The 20,088-nt window shown below is 41.2% G+C and overlaps 1 protein-coding gene across 4 annotated transcripts in view; it reads left to right on the top strand.

Annotated features, from left to right (window-relative positions):
* The window catches only part of BCAS1 (brain enriched myelin associated protein 1), an 86,918-nt gene that overhangs the window by 25,942 nt on the left and 40,888 nt on the right, over window positions 1-20,088 (top strand). For all 4 annotated transcript variants that reach the window (XM_045529579.1, XM_045529578.1, XM_045529577.1 and 1 more), the window contains exons 4-6: window positions 3,123-3,673; window positions 17,868-18,026; window positions 18,989-19,033. In XM_045529579.1, coding sequence (XP_045385535.1) covers window positions 3,123-3,673; window positions 17,868-18,026; window positions 18,989-19,033 — 755 coding nt within the window. The remainder of the gene's footprint in view (window positions 1-3,122; window positions 3,674-17,867; window positions 18,027-18,988; window positions 19,034-20,088) is intronic.

The following is a 20,088-nucleotide window of genomic DNA, read 5'->3' as shown; positions in this document are numbered from 1 at the left end:
TACAACCTGTAGCTCCAATGGCTGTTCTTCCTAATTGCTCACAAAGATTGGTTGTGTGTGTGTGTATGTGTGTGTGTGCTTGTATTAGAACATATTTTATTTGTTTTTTAATGTTTATCTGAGGTCTCAAATGACTGTCATCTCTTTTTCCCAAGTGGATTTTTGCCTTCACTTTTTTTGAGAAGACAAAGTGTTTGTGGGTGTTTTTCATTTCTGCCCAGCTCCTTAGAACTCACATTTTATTCTCTTTGACGTCTTCCCTCCCATCCTAAATGCCTGCTATAGACAGACTTGAAGAGGCTGGAGACAGCTTCCCTGTGGGAGAATTGATTGCTACTAATTGACAAGTGAAACAGGTATTGACCAAATCCCTGGAATTCTCTCCAAGTCACCGAGTATACACTCAATTTAAACTGGCATAAGTTGGAGGAGGGTGATTTATTGGCTCGTATAATGCTAAAGTTCAGCTTCAGGCACAGCTGGATCCAGATGCCTAAGTGATATAATTGCTGACCCAAGCACAAAGAGTGCAACTCTGTTCTATTGAGTTTATCAAAAGTCACAGGATTTATTTTTATTAGTCTTTCTTAGGTCATGTGCCCACCTGGGAGGTGAGCATCTTAGCAAGGGAAATAGAAGCCCCAGGTGTTATAGTGGGGTATGCACCCACCCAAGTTTGGGGAGCAGAGCTTCAGTTGTCAAGGAACATACCATCTAAAAACTCGAAGTTCTTATAAAATATCAAATACTTTACCCATTCTCTGATATCAAGAACTACTGTTTGGATCTGCTGTAACCTATAAATGTGTTGAAGTCTAGTCCAGATACCTGGATATAAGGAATTTATCCTTTTTCAAAGCAGTATATTGGCACTTTTTTAAAAGTCTGTCCATGGGAAGGGTTTTTGTTGTTGTTTTTCAAAGACTTCTCTGGCTGTAACACTCTTACTTACCACTAGCTCCTTTGGTTCCCAGCCAGGGGGCAAGGAAGAGAGGAAAAAGACTGAAAGAAATCAGTTGATGCTCTTGGCATTTTGAAAAGCCTTTCCTGTTTCAAATCTTAGCCTCTCCCTTTTTGTCAACAGTTTCCTCTTCTCCTGGCATGGACCAGCCCCACGATTCATTTATATTCACTCCGACACTTCAACCGCCTTGCCTGCTAACTTGCACCCTCCTACATCCACCGCTCACTTCCTTATTCTCCCTCTCTCCCCCTCCCTTCTTTAGTATAATACCTACTACCGTTATGAATTCCTGGACCACAGGCAAAAGGTTAAAAAGAGGTAGAAGATACTGTCAATGTGCTGGCAGGGTGATTTCCTTGAGGTCCAGGTTGTCCTGGACCATTTCTTCTCTGCTCCTCGGTGCTTAAGGAGGAGGTAGCCATTCTGCACAAGAACCCAGCGCTCCCTCTCTCCTTGTTTGTTTGTTCCTGACTCTAGACACTGCAATACTAGAGTTTAGCAAAAAATCAATTGCTAACTAATGCATGTGTGTGTGTACATGTGTGTATTCCTCACTGCATATTAATAAGCAATATGTGCAGATCAAAGAAATCTCAATTCTTTCTTTTTTCTCACTGTCTTCCTGCAAACAGACATTAAGAAGTGTCTGGATACAAATGTATGAAGCAAAATGCAATGTTGTCAAAGGCATGGGAGAAACCTCAAAAATAATCACACTGTCTGTCAATCTGTCAATTATTAAGCATCTACTATGGGAAAGGCATTGTACCACATCCTTTGCATGAGTTTTCTCCTTTAAGCATTACAACAACCTGCAAGAGAAACACTAATATTCCCATTTTACAAATGAGGAAATTCAAGGATTTTTGCTGGTTGTCCAAGATCACACAACTCATCAACAGAGAATCTTGATCTTTAACTGTGATTCCAAAATTCTTGGTATTTTTTTTTTCCTGAGTATTGCACTGTTTTAGAAAAGGGACCTAGAAAAGAAGGCAGTTCAATTTGGTCAAGGCAGAGGTCAAAGGGGAAATGGATGTTGAAAACAGTGCCCCTCCCTGGAGGAGGCGACACCTGCATCCACAGCCAGTCTGGGGGAGCTAACCCCGTGCCTTTAATTCCACGCCCACCTGAGGGCTAATTTGCCTTCTTAGGTGGACATCTGCTCTTTCAGCCTTCAAAAGAGAAACTTTCTGAGTACTGTATTCCTTTCTCAAATCTCCCAGTATTTTTAACAGTCTATGCTGATATAAATATTATAGTAGACAGAGAGAGCATGAATTTAGGAGTCAGACTTCTGCCTTAAGCCAGACTCTGCTACTTACCAGCTTACTGGGCAGCCCTGGGAAGGTGCATTGACCTCTCTGGATGTCAGTTTTCTCACTCTGAATAATGATAATCGCTAACATTCATGGCATTTATGGAGCACTTAGTATATTCCAGGCACTGTTCTATGTACTTTAAGAATATTAACTCATGTAACCTTCATAACAAAATTATGAAGTAGGTTCTATTATTTGCTTCATTTTAGCAGAAAGTTGAGGTACAGAAAGTAAGATAACTTGGATTCAAGCAGACATCATAGCTCAGTGGCTCTCCAACGTAAGCGCATTTGTCTTGCTGGGGACTTTAGCAAAGTTTGGTTGTCACAACTGGAGGGTGTTACTGGCATCTAGTGGGTAGAGGCCAGGGATGCTGCTAGACATCCTACAGTGCACAGGGTGGCCCCCGTAACAAAGAATGATGTGGCCCCAAATGTCAATAGTGCTGAGGCCAAGAAACATCATTCTAGCACCGGAGCTCAAGCTCCTCACCCCCGTCCTGCCTCAAACTTGAAATCATGACATTATGCTTCTTGCAGGGTTCCTGTGAAGATAAAATAAGATAATTAACATTGAGTGTCACTCCTACAGCCCTGGCAGCTAGTAACTTTCCAATAATCTGCTTTCGCCCCTCACCAACCTTCCGTTTTCCCCTCCCAAGGGGAACAGAGTCCCAAGGCAACTAGATGGCGAACTTCTGCCTTGCGGGGTGACGAGGGAACACCACAGCCCCAGTCTGCGTTACGGCCTTTGTGCACGAAGCGTCTGGAGTCCATTATTAATCCCTGAGTTTCCCAGCTTGCTTGAATAACCGCTGTTTATGTTTGCGTTTACAGTCGACTTGGGAATAAGCGTCAAGAAGGATAATGTGGCCACTTCTTCCCCCGAGACAATGGAGATAAGTGGCGTTGCGGATGCCAACGGAAAGAATCTTGGGAAAGAGGCCAACCCCAAGGCACCAGCTGCTAAATCTCGTTTTTTCTTGACGCTCTCTCGGCCTGTACCAGGACGTGCCGGAGACCGAGCCACGGATTCACCCATTGGATCAGGGGAGCTTGATGTCAGCTCCAGCAAGGCCCCTGCGGACAAAGGCCCGAGTGAGAGCCCGCGAGCAGCTGCGGCGGATAAAAGCCCCGGGCCCGCCCCGGCCGAGGACAAGGCCAGCTCTGCCGCTCGGGAACCCGCGCCGCTGCCACCGGAGGCCCAGGGAGCAGCTCCCTCCAAGCCCAGGGACTCCAGCTTTTTTGACAAATTCTTCAAACTGGACAAGGGACGGGAACAGGTGCCAGCTGACAGCCAACAGGAAGCCAGGAGGCCGGAGCACCAAGACGAGCTGGGCGCGGTCCCTGGATTATCGGGGCAGCGCGACGATGTCCCTGCAGGGCAGGTAAGTGTGCGCAGGACGGTCTGGCTCTGAGCGCACGCTCGGGGGGCGCCCGTGGGGGGAGACCACTGCACACGTACCCAGCGCCCCGGACAAGATAGCAGGCCGTTGACCCTTCTAGAACAAAAAGCACATTGTAGCATCGTGTCCCCCACAGCAACGTCGGTTGGAAGAACAATAATAGCTGTGGCATCTGTTTTATGTGAAATAAAAGAGGAAGTGAGTTACATACAGACGGATTCGTCCTTCCATGTTTCAAAGGCAGAAGCAGACAGGTTGCATTTTCGGTCATGGAGTCCAGAGGGAAGGACATGAATGGAACAAAAATGGTTCCTAAGAGACCCTGCCTGGCGTCTGTAGTTTGTTGACATGCTGCCTGGTATAGGCTTCAGTTAGGACACATTTCATTCCTTACTCTTAATAGCCTGGATTGATCTTTAACTATCTTTTGCACTAAGGTGTGGGTTTGCATAAAGAGCTGTTACAGCTCTGGGCAGACTCTTTTGTGTACTAATTATTTTCCAACAAGCCAGAGTAATACCTTTGTGAAAACTTGATTTTTTTTTTAAAGGAGGAATATCCTGAATCAGTTGCTTTCTTTTCTGAGCCAAGAGAGGCAAGCTCTTTTTGACATTAAAGAGAACATTTGCTTTTAACCTTGAGAGAGCTTATTTATATTCAGGGCAGGAAAAGAACTCCTTAAATCAAGAAAGAAATAAAACTGGATACATTATATTTTTAAGGCACCCGTTTTCTTGGTTAACAGACTTTTAAATAACATTATTTCTTGAGAACTTGGGAATAAAGTTAAGTGCCTGTAGTTGAGTTTCGAACCAGGAAAATAATTAGATGGGCTCAGTATTTTATGACATAGTTGTGTATCACTGCTGTCAATGTGTTTGTCTTAATGCCAACAAACTATGCGCTGCCAAGATGCTAATGATAACAGGCTGTCATTTATTGAGCACTTACACTGTGCCAGGCTCTGTTCTATGCACATGAATTATTCTCCTTAATGAAAATGAGTATCACATTAATCTGGTTTTAATGCATCTAGGGTGGCATCAAGAATTATATTGTGAATACTGGGCACCAGCTGAAAACTCTGGACAGTTAAAATTGGGAAAAGATCATGAAACTCATGTGTTTAGGCTCTTACTGTCAGCATTCTTTCTGTTTCTGTACGTTTTGACTCAAAGAGCTTATTTTCAAAATTTCTTTCAGAAGTTTAAAAAATTTTCCTTCAAATGCCCACTTTGCAAAATCCGCCAGTTCAAGGAGCAAGTTGAATAGCTTTCTGTTTAGTTCAAAAGTAAGTCTGGCAATGTATCCAGGCATCTGGTCTTCACTGCGTGTGACACTGTTCTGGGCACAGGTGAGGCACAGGGACCACAGCACTGGACAAGACAGGGTCCCTGCCAGTGTGGAGTTTGCTGTCCAGTGAAAGAAGACAAATACATAAACCTGCAATTGCAATGCAGGGTGCCAGGTGCTCTGCTGGGGAAGCAGAGTGTTGGGGAGGATGCCCAGGCTCAACGAGAATTAGCCTAGCTGGCCCAGGGAACATTCCATCAAACGTAAAAACAAGGAGCCTGAAAGTTACTTGTCTGGGGGTTTATAACCCAGACAACTCTATTATAACTGGTCATTAATATTTATGAATATTTGAGAAACTGTTTACTACTTGTCCCTGCGTGGACAAACTCTTGCTGAGTTCTCATAATTGATCGTGGGCTCCTAAAGCCATTCTGAGGTTGTGATTTTTTAACAGTCATGTGTTTCTTTTGCCTGAGCATCTAAAGCCAATCCACTGCCTGAGTTAGGAAAAGATGGAGTTATTTATGGGGAAGCCATGAAGGACTGTGTCTCTCCCATCTTTGGACAGGTGCCTAGTGACCCATTCAAATCCCCATCTTCATTAAGTAAACCGCTTCAGCATCTGATAACCAACCCTCAGATGTATTTATTCATAAAACTCCAACACAATCTATTTCTAGTCTAGGAAAAGTTTTGGAGTTGTACTTTATTAACTCAGCTTCCTTTATTGAAAAAGAACTCTTAGGGACAGTACTTTGATTTGAGGGGAATGAGTTCCAAAATGAGATTTGTGTCAGAACGGGGTGGGGTGTTGTGTTGGGAACATGGCAGGTACCTAACAAGCCCATGGGTAATATTTTGAGGTTATAATAATCTCTCAAAGACCCAAAAAATTGTAACCTGTCTTCCTTCCTGAATAAGTAAGTTAGCTCCCTCAGATTCACCAATGAAATCGCATCTGATATTGTTAGACTACAAATTTCCAATTTTCACGATATCATTGAAATTTGAAATATTGAATGCGCACTGTGTACTACATACTTATAAAACACGGAAAAGTTATGAAATAGCCATTTCTCCTTCAGCCTGTGAACTTGTGGATATTCAAATGTCTGCAAGGATTTTTAACAACAAAAAAAAACAAAAACAAAACTAGCCTTCTGATTGTTAAATTTCTCATCTGATCTGACTGCACAGTTCTTTATTTGGGGGGAAAACCCAATTGTTCTGTAAGTGTATTAAGAAAATCCAGCCCTCAAAAAGTAACATGAGGCCGGGTGAGGTGGCTCACGCCTGTAATCCTAGCACTCTGGGAGGCCGAGGCTAGCGGATTGTTTGAGCTCAGGAATTCGAGACCAGCCTGAGCAAGACCGAGACCCCATTTCTACTAAAAATAGAAAGAAACTAGCTGGACAACTAAGAATATACAGAAAAAATTAGCCAGGCATGGTGGCACAGGCCTGTAGTCCCAGCTACTTGGGAGGCTGAGGAAGGAGGATCGCTTAAGCCCAGGATTTAGAGGTTGCTATGAGCTAGGCTGACGCCACGGCACTCTAGCCCGAGCAACAGAGTGAGACTCTGTCTCAAAAAAAAAAAAAAGAAAAAGAAAGTAACATGAATAAAACTTCTCAATCAGTGGCTTTCTTGGTGGGAGCACTGCATTATGTATTGATGGGCATCAGTGTATCGATTCAGAATTCTTAGGGTAAATTATGCCTTGGGCTTGATGGTGTCAGCTCCCCCTACTCCCAACACCCACCCCTCCCCCTAGTTGCACTGCATGCTCCTGGCTGGTTTGGAATTCCAACCACAAACCCACAGAGCTGTGAATTGGGAGAAAGATGCCACCATTTCATTCTGGGGGAAACACACAAATCTTCTGTGTTTTCAGAACGACAATCTTATTTTTGTGCCTTATAAAACTACATTCAGAGCATAGCATAATTAAAACAAGGCAAGAATTCATGAACAAATGAAGCATTTACTACATAGGCCAAAGAAAAGATAAATTATATGCCTGAAAGGTTTCACTGAGCTGTGATTCACACAAACCAATGTGTTGGCAGGGATGAGATTTTTTTTTTTTCTTCCCCCAACAACTGAACCATAGCTATAAGATATGCATTGAAAAAAACTCATCACAAAAAAAAAATGATCACATAACGAAAAGTTGACCTTTATTGGTTAAAAAAAAAAAAACCACTAAATTTCTGTTATCAGTGCAGTATTTCCAGAAGTGTCTTTGTGTTGGGTAAAGTGTTGCTGTGCACAGATTCATAAGATTTATGTAGAATGTTCCTTTTCTTTTAAAAACTTGATGAAATTCTGCAGTTGGTGTTTAAGCCTTTGTGCAAGGCATTTGAAAGATAAATCATGTTCCTAGTCCTTCAAGGAGCATGTAATCTAGTAAGAGACATAATTTTTTTAGGGGATGTTGTGATAAGTCTGTTGGTCCTCAGATTGGCTCAGACTACAGATCATAACAATATTCAGTGTTTTTGCTTCTCCTCTTCTTTTCTCTCTTGAGGATTCTCCATCCAAGTTTCTGTCAAAGTCTTCGTGATGTTGCACCTCCCCCCACCCCAGCTGCCAAATCCAATAAGTCTCAGTCCTTGTCCTACAGATCTGACCTCCCAGTCGAATCTGATGCAATTGGGCCACACCTTCCTTCTTGAAACAACATCCCCCACCTCCAGCCCCTCTTCCTTAATCTCTTTTGCTGGACCTTATCCTTCAAATGTAGGACTGCCCCAGGGTTCAGTTCTTGGACATCTTCTCTGACTATCCTTACTTCCTTGAAGATCTCACCCAGCACCATAGGTTTAAACGGAGCTATGTGCTGACAAGTTCCACGTTTGTGTCTCTAGCCTAGATCTACCTCTGAAGTCCAGACTTGAGCACCCAGCTGCCTCCTCTTCCGCATGTCTGCTTGAATTTCTGCATCTCCATTTGAATGTTCGCTGAGCATCTCAACCTCAGTATGCCCAAAACTGAACTATTCATTCGCCACCTAACAGCAACAACCGCAAAATGCCCACCAGTTTAATTCACGGGGCTCCCCACCCATCTCAGTTCGTGACACCTCCATCCTGCCACTGCAGTTTGGTGGTAGAATCGAATGAAAGAACCAAGGTCTCCCAGTCCTCTTCTACATGGGATTAAGTAGTGGATTAATCCCTCAGCCTTGCAGTCAAGTGGGCTAGGTTTCCACTCTGCCTTTGCCACCTCCTGGCTGTGTAAGCTGGGGCAAGCTACTTAATCTCTCTGAGCCTCAGTTTCCTCGTCTGTAAAATGGAGATGATAGTATCTAGCACAAGCTCACTTTAGTCACACTTGTGAAAATTAAATGAGATATTTAGCACAGAGAAATTGCATTTTGAAAAAAGAAAAAAGCTAGCCTAGTACAGTGGGCTTTCTCCCTGTCTACTACTCCACGTTTTAGTTTTTTTTACCTTTCCCTTCCACAGACCTCAACCAAAACTCACAGAGATAGCACAATTGAGTCTAATTCAAGAGCTCTATAATCAAAGGCACAAGTCCCTCACTTGGGTGAAAACAGTGCAAAGGTTGTAAAATTATTTCGGAAAAAATAGAAACTTTGGCTGTAGGAAAAACACACACTAAAAAACTCCCACCCAATTAATAGTGGTTCAGTTAATGAGGAGAATGTACTATTTATTTCTTGCACGTAAGAACTCTAGAAGTAGGGGAGCTTGGAATTCCAACTCTTCACAGCCCCCGATGTGTGGGTCTTTATTCACCAGCATCCTCAACGTGTTGGCTTGGTTCTAGGTTTGGCCCCTTGTAGATTTAAGAAGACGGCCATAGCCCCAAGTACTGCACGTACAGGCACACCTCACTGTATTGCACTTTGCTTAATTGTGCTTTGCAGATACTGCATTGTTTTACAAATCGAAGGTCTGTGGTAGCAAGTCTGTTGGCACCATTTTCCAACAGCATGTGTCTCTGTGTCAGCATTTTTAGCAAAAAAGTATTTTTTAATTAAAGTGTCTGCATTTTTAGACATAATGCTATTGCATACTTAATAGATTACAGTATAGTGTAAACATAACTTTATATGCACTGAGAAAAATTTGTGTGACTCACTTATTGCTATATTTGCTTTATCACAGTGGTCTGGAACCGAACTTGTAATATATTCGAGGTGTGACATAGTCATAATGCCCCATCAAATGAAAGAGGAGTTTCCTAAGATTTACCCTTAGATCCCATTGGTGAAATTGAGTCACAGATCTGTGTCGAGGTGCAAGGGAGACCCGGAAGGCAAATAGCTAACATTTTCAGTTTCTTCAGTAGAAAGCAAGCTCTGCCAGCAAAGATGACGTGCCACAGATAGAAACCAGATATATCTTTCCTACGCAACTTTCTATCTGGAAATGATCAGGTGGATAGAGCAAGTAGAGACTGCTACAGTAACCCCCATGCTAATGCATTTGAGTATACACATTACATTAGCTTTCTATTTTATCAAGTGTTTACTAAGTCAGAGAGGTAAAGTAACTTGTGCAAAATCATATAACTAGAAAGTGTCAGAGCTGGAACTTGTGGCCAATACCCACACACTTAATCACTGTGCATGTAAATTCAGAGAGAGGAAACACGTTAAAACTTTTGAAACATCTTATATCTTTTAAAATTGCCAAAGCTTATATTTCTCAAATTGATCTGTGGAACATCAGAAATAGGGCTCTAGCATGAAATAATTTTAGAAAATACTATTTGCTTTATACTCTATATTGAAGATTCACAATGGACATCAGCCTAATAAAGGCCCTGAGAAGTTCTGCAGCATGCATGCCTGCTTCCCTTTGTTTACCAAGCATGTCTCAGACCTAAGTGTGCATATAACTATTAGCCATCTAACAAGTAGGGCATACCTTCCAAGGAATGGTTTTTCCAGGAAATGATGAGCGAGGCATTCAGACCAGAATTTGAAAACTGGCCACCTGTAGAATGCGTCTAGACTCAGATATGTTTTATTTTATACAGTATTTTAAATAATATTTTAATTAATTGATTATATTTTATATTGACAAAGCTGACCATATTTTATAATGATGATAATACAATTCCATATTTTGGACATTTTGGAAAAATGGAAACTTTTGTGTTATATTTCCAGGTGGGATGTGAGTTGTGACTGTCCCTCAAGATGGGGCATCCACCTTCCAGTTCACCCAAGTCCCCACCCCTCCCCCACTGATTCCCAACAGTGCAGCCATGTGAGTTGTCCTTAGTTATAACTCGTGCATTGTTCTTTTTCTTGTGGTAGAGTTGAGAGTCAAGCAAATATATCTGTCACAGACCACTTTACCTCCTTCACAGCGCTCACCACAATTTGAATCTCCTTAGGTGGCCATCCGGTTACTAGACTAGAACTGGTTCCAGCCTGAGACTCAACAGGGCAGCAGGTGTTACACAATAAATAGGAGGGGTGGAGATTTTCACTTTTTCACGCAGCAAACACGGGATTGCCTTGTTCGAGTCAGGAATGAGTCTAGGTTCCACAGTGGAGAGAACATTGTACTTCACGGGAGCTTTCATTCTAACGGAGAGACCAACAACAAAAAACTAAATAAACACGCAGTTAGTTCCAGAGTTTAAAAAGAGCTCTGAATGAAATACACAGAGGTCTGAGATAGAAAATGGAGAGCACAGTGATATTCAAAATCGGTTGGGAGCAGAGACAGGAAGGAGTTTGGTTTCGTCTAAAAATTCAGGAAGAGGCATGTGACTTTTTTCCTTCCTTTGCACAGGCCAAGCAATTCTTAGAAAGTCTGCAGCCTACTGCTGGCAGCGTTCAAAACTGTTTTCTCGCTATTGGGAAGTGTTTGTTAAACAGATGACAAATCTGTTCTAGGCTGTGGATTATTAGCTTTTGTATTTTGAGGCAGTTTTTTTTTTTTTTTTAACTGTTGGGCATTTTTCCTCTAATAAATGTGCCCTGTCCTCATCAATCCGAGGGTTGTACGTGCAGGAACTGTTCATGCCACAGAAGAATCTTCCCCCAGTCCCTTCCACTCAGCATGACTTACCCTGGGAATCACTTGCTGCTCACTCTTTGCCCACAGCAAGTGTATTTTTCCATTTTAAATCGTACATAAGTAGACTTTCCTTAAGAGTATGCCAACTCATATGTCCTTAGGAATATCCCCAAAGACTGCTGCCAGAAAAAAAAGGAAGCAACAGAAGAACATTTCGTTGCTTCATTCTCTACCCACATTTCACTTGCCATTGGAAATCCAGTTGACAAATTCAGTTACCCCTAAAGCAGAGCTGCTGAGGGAGACAGTAGGAAACCTTTATTTATAGGAAGCAAGTGTGAACTGCTTTCTTTGATAGATTTCTTTCTGTCTTCCACCTATGACTACAACGAATAACTGGTTTATTTAATCTTACAAATATAACATCTCCACATCAGTCAATAACTAGGGTTTAATGAGGATCGACCTCGTGAAGGTCCTGGGTTAAACTTCTGCTGCCAAGACATGAGATAAGTCTTTAATAGCCTGAGGTTATAGCTACAGAATAGCAAAAAATAGGTAATAATGTTATGATTTACAATAAAGAGCATCATACTGATAATTGGTCCAATCTAGCTTTGTTCAATTAGGATAAGCAGGTAAAATTAACAACATTGCCTCCCTCTTCCCAAAAAAGAGGAGGAAAAATGAATGAGTGGAACATTTTTAGATCTGTGTTATCCAGCTTAAATCTCCCTTTTAGAAAAAATGCCAGAGGACAATGAAAAGCTGGATTTCATGGTTTAATATTTTTATGTTATTTTATATTCCTCTGAAGTCTTAGATCGTAAGTCTATAATTTCTCAATCAACCATCTGGACCCCTAGGAAGTTTGATTCCACGATGGCTCTTTGACAGTATGCAATTTTAAAGTCTTAAAACACATGCTCTCTGAATGAGCAATTCTATATTTAAAAATATGTTGATCAATAAATCCGTAGGGTGACTATAGTTTACAATAATCTATTGCACATTTCAAACGAGCTAGAAGAGAATAATTTGAATGTTTCTAGCATAAAGACAAATGTTTAAGGTGATGAATGTCCCACGTACACTAATTTGATCTTTACAAATTATATGAATATATTGAATTAGCACCTATACCCCCAAAATTATGTACATCTATTATGCATCCATTTGAAAATATTAACATTTTTAAAAATAATTTATTGAGAAAATGAGCAATAATTTTATCCACAGGCCTTTAAAAAAAAAAAATTCCAGCACTGTCTGTAAGCAAAAAGCTGAGACAATCCGATAGGGAGTCTCTTACATTGATCGTGGCACCTCCTTACGCTGGACGCCATAAACACTGGTGACATGGAAACAGAATTTGACATGTGAAGACAGTCATAATATAATGTTAAAAGAGAAAAGCAGGTTTCAAAAACAGTACACAGAATAATTCCTTTGGGGTGAAAATGATCTCTGCCTGCCTGCCCACATGTCCATCCTGCCACCAATTGTGAATAGCAGTTGTCTTTCAGTAATGGAATAATGGGCGCATTTCTTTTTTTTCTTTGTTGGTATTTTCTCTTTTTTATAGAAGTAGCAGTGCAGTGAATTATCACTCTAACTAAAAGTAAGGAAATGTCACAATCTAGGCAATTTCCTAATTTCTCCACTAGACTGCGTTACGAGGCTGAGGCATCCACTAAGTACCGGCGGCTTCAACAAGAGGTTATTTTCCACTCACAGTAACTTCCACACTATGCAGTTCAGAGCTTATGTGGCAGTTCCTTGTTCAGAAATAATGTCGACTTTTCAAATACACTCATAGAGCTAATGTGGAGTAATCTCCAGCAGAAGACCAGAAGGAGAAATCTCGTTGTAGGGGGGCAGTTTTTGAGGCTCTTCCTAACTGGCATTTCCTATGTTGCATGAGTTGTATTCTTTCCCCGTTTTTGCCATGAGCTTAAAAGATGTGAATGCATTTTTATCAGTTGATGTGAGTTGGGTAGGAGTAGTAAGAAAGATAAAAGTACCGAGTTACCTATGTTAATACACGTTTATTGACCCTCCTTCATGGCTTTGAGCTTTGGAGTAAAACAAAGTTAAAGAAAAAAAAAAATCACAGCCTGGTTAAGAAATTTTGAGAGTCCACAAAACATTTTTAGTATTTGGTCTTAGCGTTCCTTCTTGCTTGTTTATTAATTGACTTTCCTTTCTAAGCAGATTGGAAGATAAATTATATCTTTAAGAAGTAACCAAACCCCCTTTTTCTTCCTGAATCTGACGGTGGTTATATGCTGGTGACAGTGCGCTCAGAAGAAGAAAAGTGAAGGCTTCATGATTGTCTGGTGACCGTTGTTGCCTGGCACATGGAACGCTTTGTGCCAATGTGACTTCCCAGGGCAGAGGAAGCAGGGCCTTCCCTTCTATCCCAGGCAGTGTGTGGCTCAAATTTCTAACAGATGGAAAGGAGTGAAGTAATGAGTTTCGGTGCCATTCAGTGTTTTTCAGACAAATTTTCCTGTGTTCAACTTTAGGAAATCGTTCTTGGTATAAAGATTCAAAATAAAATCAGGGACACACAGTGAAGAAATCTAGATGAGATAGAGTCAGCACAAATCATTCCAGACAAAGCTTTTTTTAACCTCGATCAACCTGCCTTACCTTATATTTCCACTTTGACAATGTAGACCTTGCTTAAAGGAAGCTGAAATCCAGTTGACAATTTATAGTCCAAAGAAAGTGCGAAAAGTAACATATGGGCTTTATTATAGACAATCAAATTATGATAAGACAGCATTATTTTTCAACATGACACAATATAATCACATAACTAGTGTTTTTCTCTGTTTGCTCTTTGAAGCCAAAAGAAAGGAAAAATATGTATAAGCTTCCTACACAGAGATGAAAAATAAGAACACTTAATGGACATTTGTTGGCTTAAAAGAAGTTTCCAGGTATTTCCTGGAGAATGTTTCTGCTTCAGTTTAAAATTTCCGTTTGCTGAGAATGACTCAGAGAGAGGCGTGATGTGAATAGCAACGGAAAATTTGTAGTTAAGGACAAAGATCATTCCACAGGTAACACATTTAAAGCATAGGCCACAAGCTGGTAGACAGAGGGCTAGATTTTTCTCCCAACTGTGTTTAGTTTTGTCCTTTCAATGTTTTTAAAATTTTTTAATTAGTCATGCCCATTTTGTTTTAGTCTTAATTTTAACAGGCAATACATTCACCTTGTTTAAAAGAAAAAATTATAAAATGATATGCTTGCTTACCAATTCCACCCAATAGACACTGTTTGTGTTTTTTAATGTAGGGTTTCCTTGGGCATAGGCAAGCAAATAAAACATAAATTCTTATTCCTTCTTTTTTGTGCAAATGGTAATATAATCTACACTCTGTTCTAGTCCATGCTTGTTTTCAGTTAACAATACTTGGTCTGTACTGACAGAACTTCCTCCTTTGTGATGCCTGCGGAGTCTTCCATTGAATGGTTGTACCATGATTTATTGAACCGGGATCCTATTAATGACCTGTGGCTGGTTTCCAGACTTTTACTATGAACCTCACTCAAGTGAATAACATTGTACATTTGTTATTTCACACGTGTGTGAATTTAGGTTGAGAATCAACTCTTAGAAATGGCATTTCTGGGTAAAAGAATACATTCTTTCTTATGATTTTGGTAGATAATGCCAAATTGCCCTCCACTAGGCTAGAATTGACACTCCTGTCATCAGTGCATGAATGCCTTGTTCATCCCAGCCTGTCGAATGAATGTTTCTGCAAACATTTGGATTTTCTGACTTTTCCATATTTCTTTTCATGACTTCTAGATTTCAAGTCATAGAAACAACGGCCTTCTCAATCCAAATTTAAAAGAGCTTTCCCATGTTTTCTTCTAGTATTTTGATCCATTTGGATTTTATCTTACTGTAGGGTTGAGTTATGACAAGTTAGTTGTTTTCTTTTTTCCCAGATAGCTGCTCTGTTGCGTTTGCACCTTTAATTTAAAAGTCCTTCTTTACATCTATAGATTTTAGCTGTCATTGTTGTCATGCACTAAATTCCCGTATGTCTTTGGGTAAAATATATTGCATGGCTGATGGTAACAAAGTGCAAAAATATAAAGCAGGGAAGAGAGAGAGAGAGGAGGGAACTTAAAATAAGAAAGGCCTTGGTGAGAAGATATTTGAGTAAACGCCTGAAGGAGGGACTTGAGAGAGTCGATGTAGCCTGGTTTTTAAAGGCTTCTGGCCTCTGAAATCATTCGGGCCTGGGGTCCAATCCCAGCTCTGCTTCACGATGTTTGGCAAGTTATTTATTCTTTTCCTGCATCACTTTATTCATTAGTAAAATTGGAATTACAAATAGTGTATACTTGTGGATCATTGTAAGAATGAAGTGGGATCTTTTTGACTAGCTGTCCAGCTTATGCGTGTAGCACTGACTGTAGCATTCTCTTTCCCTTCTGCTGTTGGCAGGTCAGAGGTGATGTTCCAGTTTCAGCCTGATCTTGGTGATTTGTGTCTTCATTCTCTCGTTCCTTCTTTTTTTGTTACTGTTCTTTGTCTCTAATAGAGATTTTCACTGAGTCTTTGACTCTCCCATGATGCTGTTGGTTTCATTCCCGGGGCCTTTTATTTTGGTTCTTGTATCTTTCAGTTCTAAAATTCCCATTTTAGTTCATCTTTATAGCTTCTATGTCTTTGCTGAGGCCTTCTGTTTTTTTTATTTGTGTCAGGCACATTCACAATTGTTAATTAGAGCATTTTCATTATGGCTACTTTAAAATTTACCTCTCTGGGGTCTCTTTTACAAGGATGCTAATGCTATTCCTGAGGGCTCCACCCCCATGCCTCCCAAAGGCCCCACCTCCTAATACCATCACATAGGGGGTTGGAAGTTCAACATTGTAGTGCTTAATAAATAGTCATTTAAACGAGTTAAATTGTACCTCAGCAGTGGGGCAGTCAACCCATATCAGTTTATACCAGGTTTCCAGATGCTACCAAACCCAGAGGAAGAAGTATAAAATCCAGGAGTCCGGGTGCGATGCTACCATACCCCACTCCACTATTGGGGGAAGTTGTCAAAATAAACAAAAATGCCACGGGTTCGGTGGGCTTCTCTCAGCCCACACACAGGAATTATCAGAAATCCCTAGGAAGAGACAACAGAATTTCCTTCTAGGACACGTTTTAGGTCTCACCTGCCACCAACACCAGTGCACCAAGCAACTTCTCAAAACCAAAGATGTGCCTGCGGGACCATTCTAGTGACATCCTCTAACACGTTTGCAAGAATATTTATCAAGTTTTAAATTCGCCTACCTCTTGACCCAGAAATTTCACTCTTGGTAATTTACCCAAAGAAAATATAGACACATTTGAGTGATGAAAAATAAAAGTGTGGAACGTCCATTTTAATGCTGCTTATAACACCCTAGATGTAAAACTATAAGCACCATAAATGGCCACCAATAAGGATAATAGACACTAACTAAGGTTACAATCAAGCGATGGAATAAATCCCACCTGAGACGTGGTGATGCAGGTCTAGCTGTATTGCAGTGGGAAGAGGTCTGTGCTATTTTGTTGCATGAGAAAAGCAAGTTGATACAGATAGCACCATCCCACTTATGTAAAATTTTCATTTATTTGCACCCATCATCCGTTAGGTACTCAAATGATACACGTTTACTGAGTGCCTTCCGTGGGCCTCGCTGTCCTTGGTGCTTGGGAAAAGCACCGAGTCAAGTAGGTATACTGCCGGTGTTTGTTGAGTTTACCGTCTAACGGGAGTGTGAGCAAAGGCGCAAGTACTGAGCAAGTAAACAAAACCGCTGTAGCAGCTAAGATTTCTTTAAAAAGAGGAAGTGGAGGAGATGACAAGAGGGAGCACTTCAGGTGGGGCGTTTCCCTGAACAGGTGACACTGGAGACGTGAAAGGTGAATGGAAATTACCTACAGGCAGATAAAGGGCAGAAGGTTCCAGACAAAGCCAGGAGGTTGGAAGTAGCTTATGGTTTGAGAAGGTCAAAAAAAGCTCTCCAAAAAACGGAGACAGTGGTACGGGGAGGGTGGAGACTTAGGCGTGGGCCAGGCCAGGTGAGCCATCGGAGACCCTGCGTCAGAGTTGGGGCTCGGCTCCAGGACCTTCACAAGCTACTGGAGGGTGGGAGGAGTGGGAGGATGGGGTCTGTTGAGTAAAGAACAGATCAAAGGAGTTGAGAGCCCAAGAAAACAGGGCAGGGGGCTGTTGCAGTCATAAGGTGGAGAGACGGCAGTGTCTTGTCCCAGAGTCGTGCAGGTGGATGGGGGCAAGGATTCAGAAGGCAACCTGCCCTCCTGGGTGAGTTGGGGAGAAAATCTATCCCCGTATCACGTCCTTTGCACTGATAAATTCTCAGATTCCAAAGGAAGAATTTTTTTTTTAATACCAGTACTTTTTTTTTTTTTTAGTTGATATGATTCAGCTCTGAGGGGATTGTGGGAAACAACAGAGCCATCTCTGGGGACAATGTACAAATTATTAGACAAGGAGACCACAAAGATGGGAAATACTGGCATCCTACACAACCTCTTTGCAGAATCGGGAGAAAAGGGTTTTTGTTTAGAATGCGACGTGCACGGCTGTGTTTATTACCCTTTGGCTCCAAACAATGTCCCTCCAACCGACTGCAAGTGCTGAATATGTTAGAAAGAGCGGGGAGGGAAGGGAGAGCGACTCTCATAAGCTCCTGATTGTTCCGCACGCTCGTGGGCAGGAGAAGTATGGCTGGAATTAGGGGTAAGGGAGAAAGGGGTGTGAAGCAAAAATAGTACTTTGAGGGTTCACATTCAACAAGTTGTGACTGTGAAAACTCTGTGTTGCTCCTAGGGCATAGCTGACAGAGAGGAAGAAGCAGGACAAGAAATAGGCACTGTGAGTCGTTCTGTCCCCGGGGACCCAGAAGGACCGGAGATTGCAAAGGAGGACTCCCAGACAGCAGAGGTAGAGGAGAATAATAATCCCATCATGAGTTTCTTTAAAACTCTGGTAAGCCGTTTTCTCCCTTTTTTCCCCTCAATTCTATTGCTCAGAAGTCTTATTAATTCTAAGAATAATGCATATTTGAATGTTATGGTACTGAGTGGATTACCATCATGATGCAGCAGGAACGTAGAACAGGGACAAGACATGCTTCGTGACGGAGCGGGGTTGCATCAGGCTACGAGGGAGCCAGCCCTTAGAGCTGGGAACCATGGTATGGACAGGAGGCCCCCAGACCGTGTAACGGGGCTGCATGCAATGGAATTCGTTGCAATTGGATGTCTCATGGTCATTGATCATAAAAATAATTGGCAATACCTCCAGTTGCGTTATTGACCTGTCAAAGCAGTTTTGCCACTCAAATGGCAAATAAAACACCGTAGAAATCACTTTCTGTCTTGTTGCATCTAAGTCTGCTGCTTTAATTGGATGAGGGCAGAGACTGTCTTTGCATTGCTTGTTTACCTCTGACCGCCCCCACCCCGGGGGCAGAGCCCAGGGCCTGGCACATGTCAGACACTCAGAGAATAAAAAAGCTTGTGAAGAATGAATGCATAATTAAATAGACAGCCTAAAATATGTCTGGGCTATTTCCAAATATCAAGACTAACTTCGGAAGATAAAACAATAAAAGTCAACAGCATGTGCCACAAACACCACAGGGCTATGCATGTGTTTGGTGTAATGATAGAATTTATGGGAAGTCTGTGGCCTTCCGGAAGACAATTTTGAATGTGGTCAAACTCGGTGAATGTATAAGAGCTGACGCATTTCATTATAAGATATTAATGTGCTAACTTTGTTATTACCCAGAGGCCCTTGGGTTTCTACCCAACTGAAAGTACCTCTCATTTCATTCTTTACCTGTACGGTGAACTGGAACACCTTAAAGAATTATGTATCTAATGAAATAAAAATCACTCTAAAGAGCCATGATTTTTAATGTTTGGTTTTCTCAAACTTTTAAGGTTTCGCCTAACAAAGCTGAAACAAAAAAAGATCCAGAAGACACGGTAGGTATTTTGAAGTGTGTATATGTCTGGGTTTGTGCATAGAATTGGATTTGGATTTGGGTTTTTGCAGAGAGTTGGATTTGGATTTGCGTCTCCTTGTTTGTTTTTGAATATAAATATGTATATATGTATATAGTTAGCAATTTAATAGTGCTGTTAGAATGTCTTTAAAATATTTCATTTATGTTAATGGTAGTTTAATGAAAATGTTAGTGGGAAGCTTGAAAGATAAACTGATTCTGGCTAAATGTCACAATAACCAATTTATATAGAGTAAGTGCAGAATACTAATAATTATATCATCATGTCAGTGTTTTTAGTTGTGTGTAGAAAGACCAGGGAATCTAGGAAAAAAGAATCATTTAAAGTAGAAGAAAGATGCGGTATTTTTGTTTTATAAAAAATATGTTCTTTGTTTTTCATGTAATTTGAAAAAAAAATAAATCTCCACTGCAAAGGCAATTGTTTGGTGAAATAAAATAGCTGCTGTGGGACCCTTGCCAAGTGGAGGGCCATGCAGAGGAGTTAGGACACTCTAGAGAGCCGGGATTTTTCACTGTCATCCTAGAAATTCAGCCAAGTCCCCTCAAAATAACTTTGATTTAAAATAACTTCTTCTGAGATGTTCTCCCTTTACATTTGACGAGGCCAGTTACCTCTAGTGGAATACATGGTTTAAATTTCACAGGAGCTGTGAGGGAAGTTGAACTTGGTGACAGATAAGTGTCGTGGGTCCTTTTTTTGATAATGCAAAGTGCTTTGAAAGGCACTGGGATCAAATGTATAGCTTGATCTGCTCCGTACATCTGCTCCCCATATCTGAAGGAGTTGGTTGTGAAAAAGAATCTGAGATTTTGTCTCAGAAGAGCTCTGGTTTTGCTCCTTGGTAGTACCGTGATCCTAACCTGTCTGCACCCCATTCTCCACATCTATAAAATTGGAACAATAAAAATGTTCTTTCCTGAAGCTCAGGATTGAAAGAAGGTGTGACAATGCCCTGTAAACTGTCGAGCTCTGTTTGAATGTAGGTGGTCCCTATTTTCATAATCCCGTGT

This window comes from Lemur catta, chromosome 17, assembly GCF_020740605.2.
Source record: "Lemur catta isolate mLemCat1 chromosome 17, mLemCat1.pri, whole genome shotgun sequence".
Classification (NCBI taxonomy): Eukaryota; Metazoa; Chordata; class Mammalia; order Primates; family Lemuridae; genus Lemur; species Lemur catta.
Note: the sequence above shows the minus strand (reverse complement) of the source record. Positions and strands in the feature narration are given on the sequence as shown.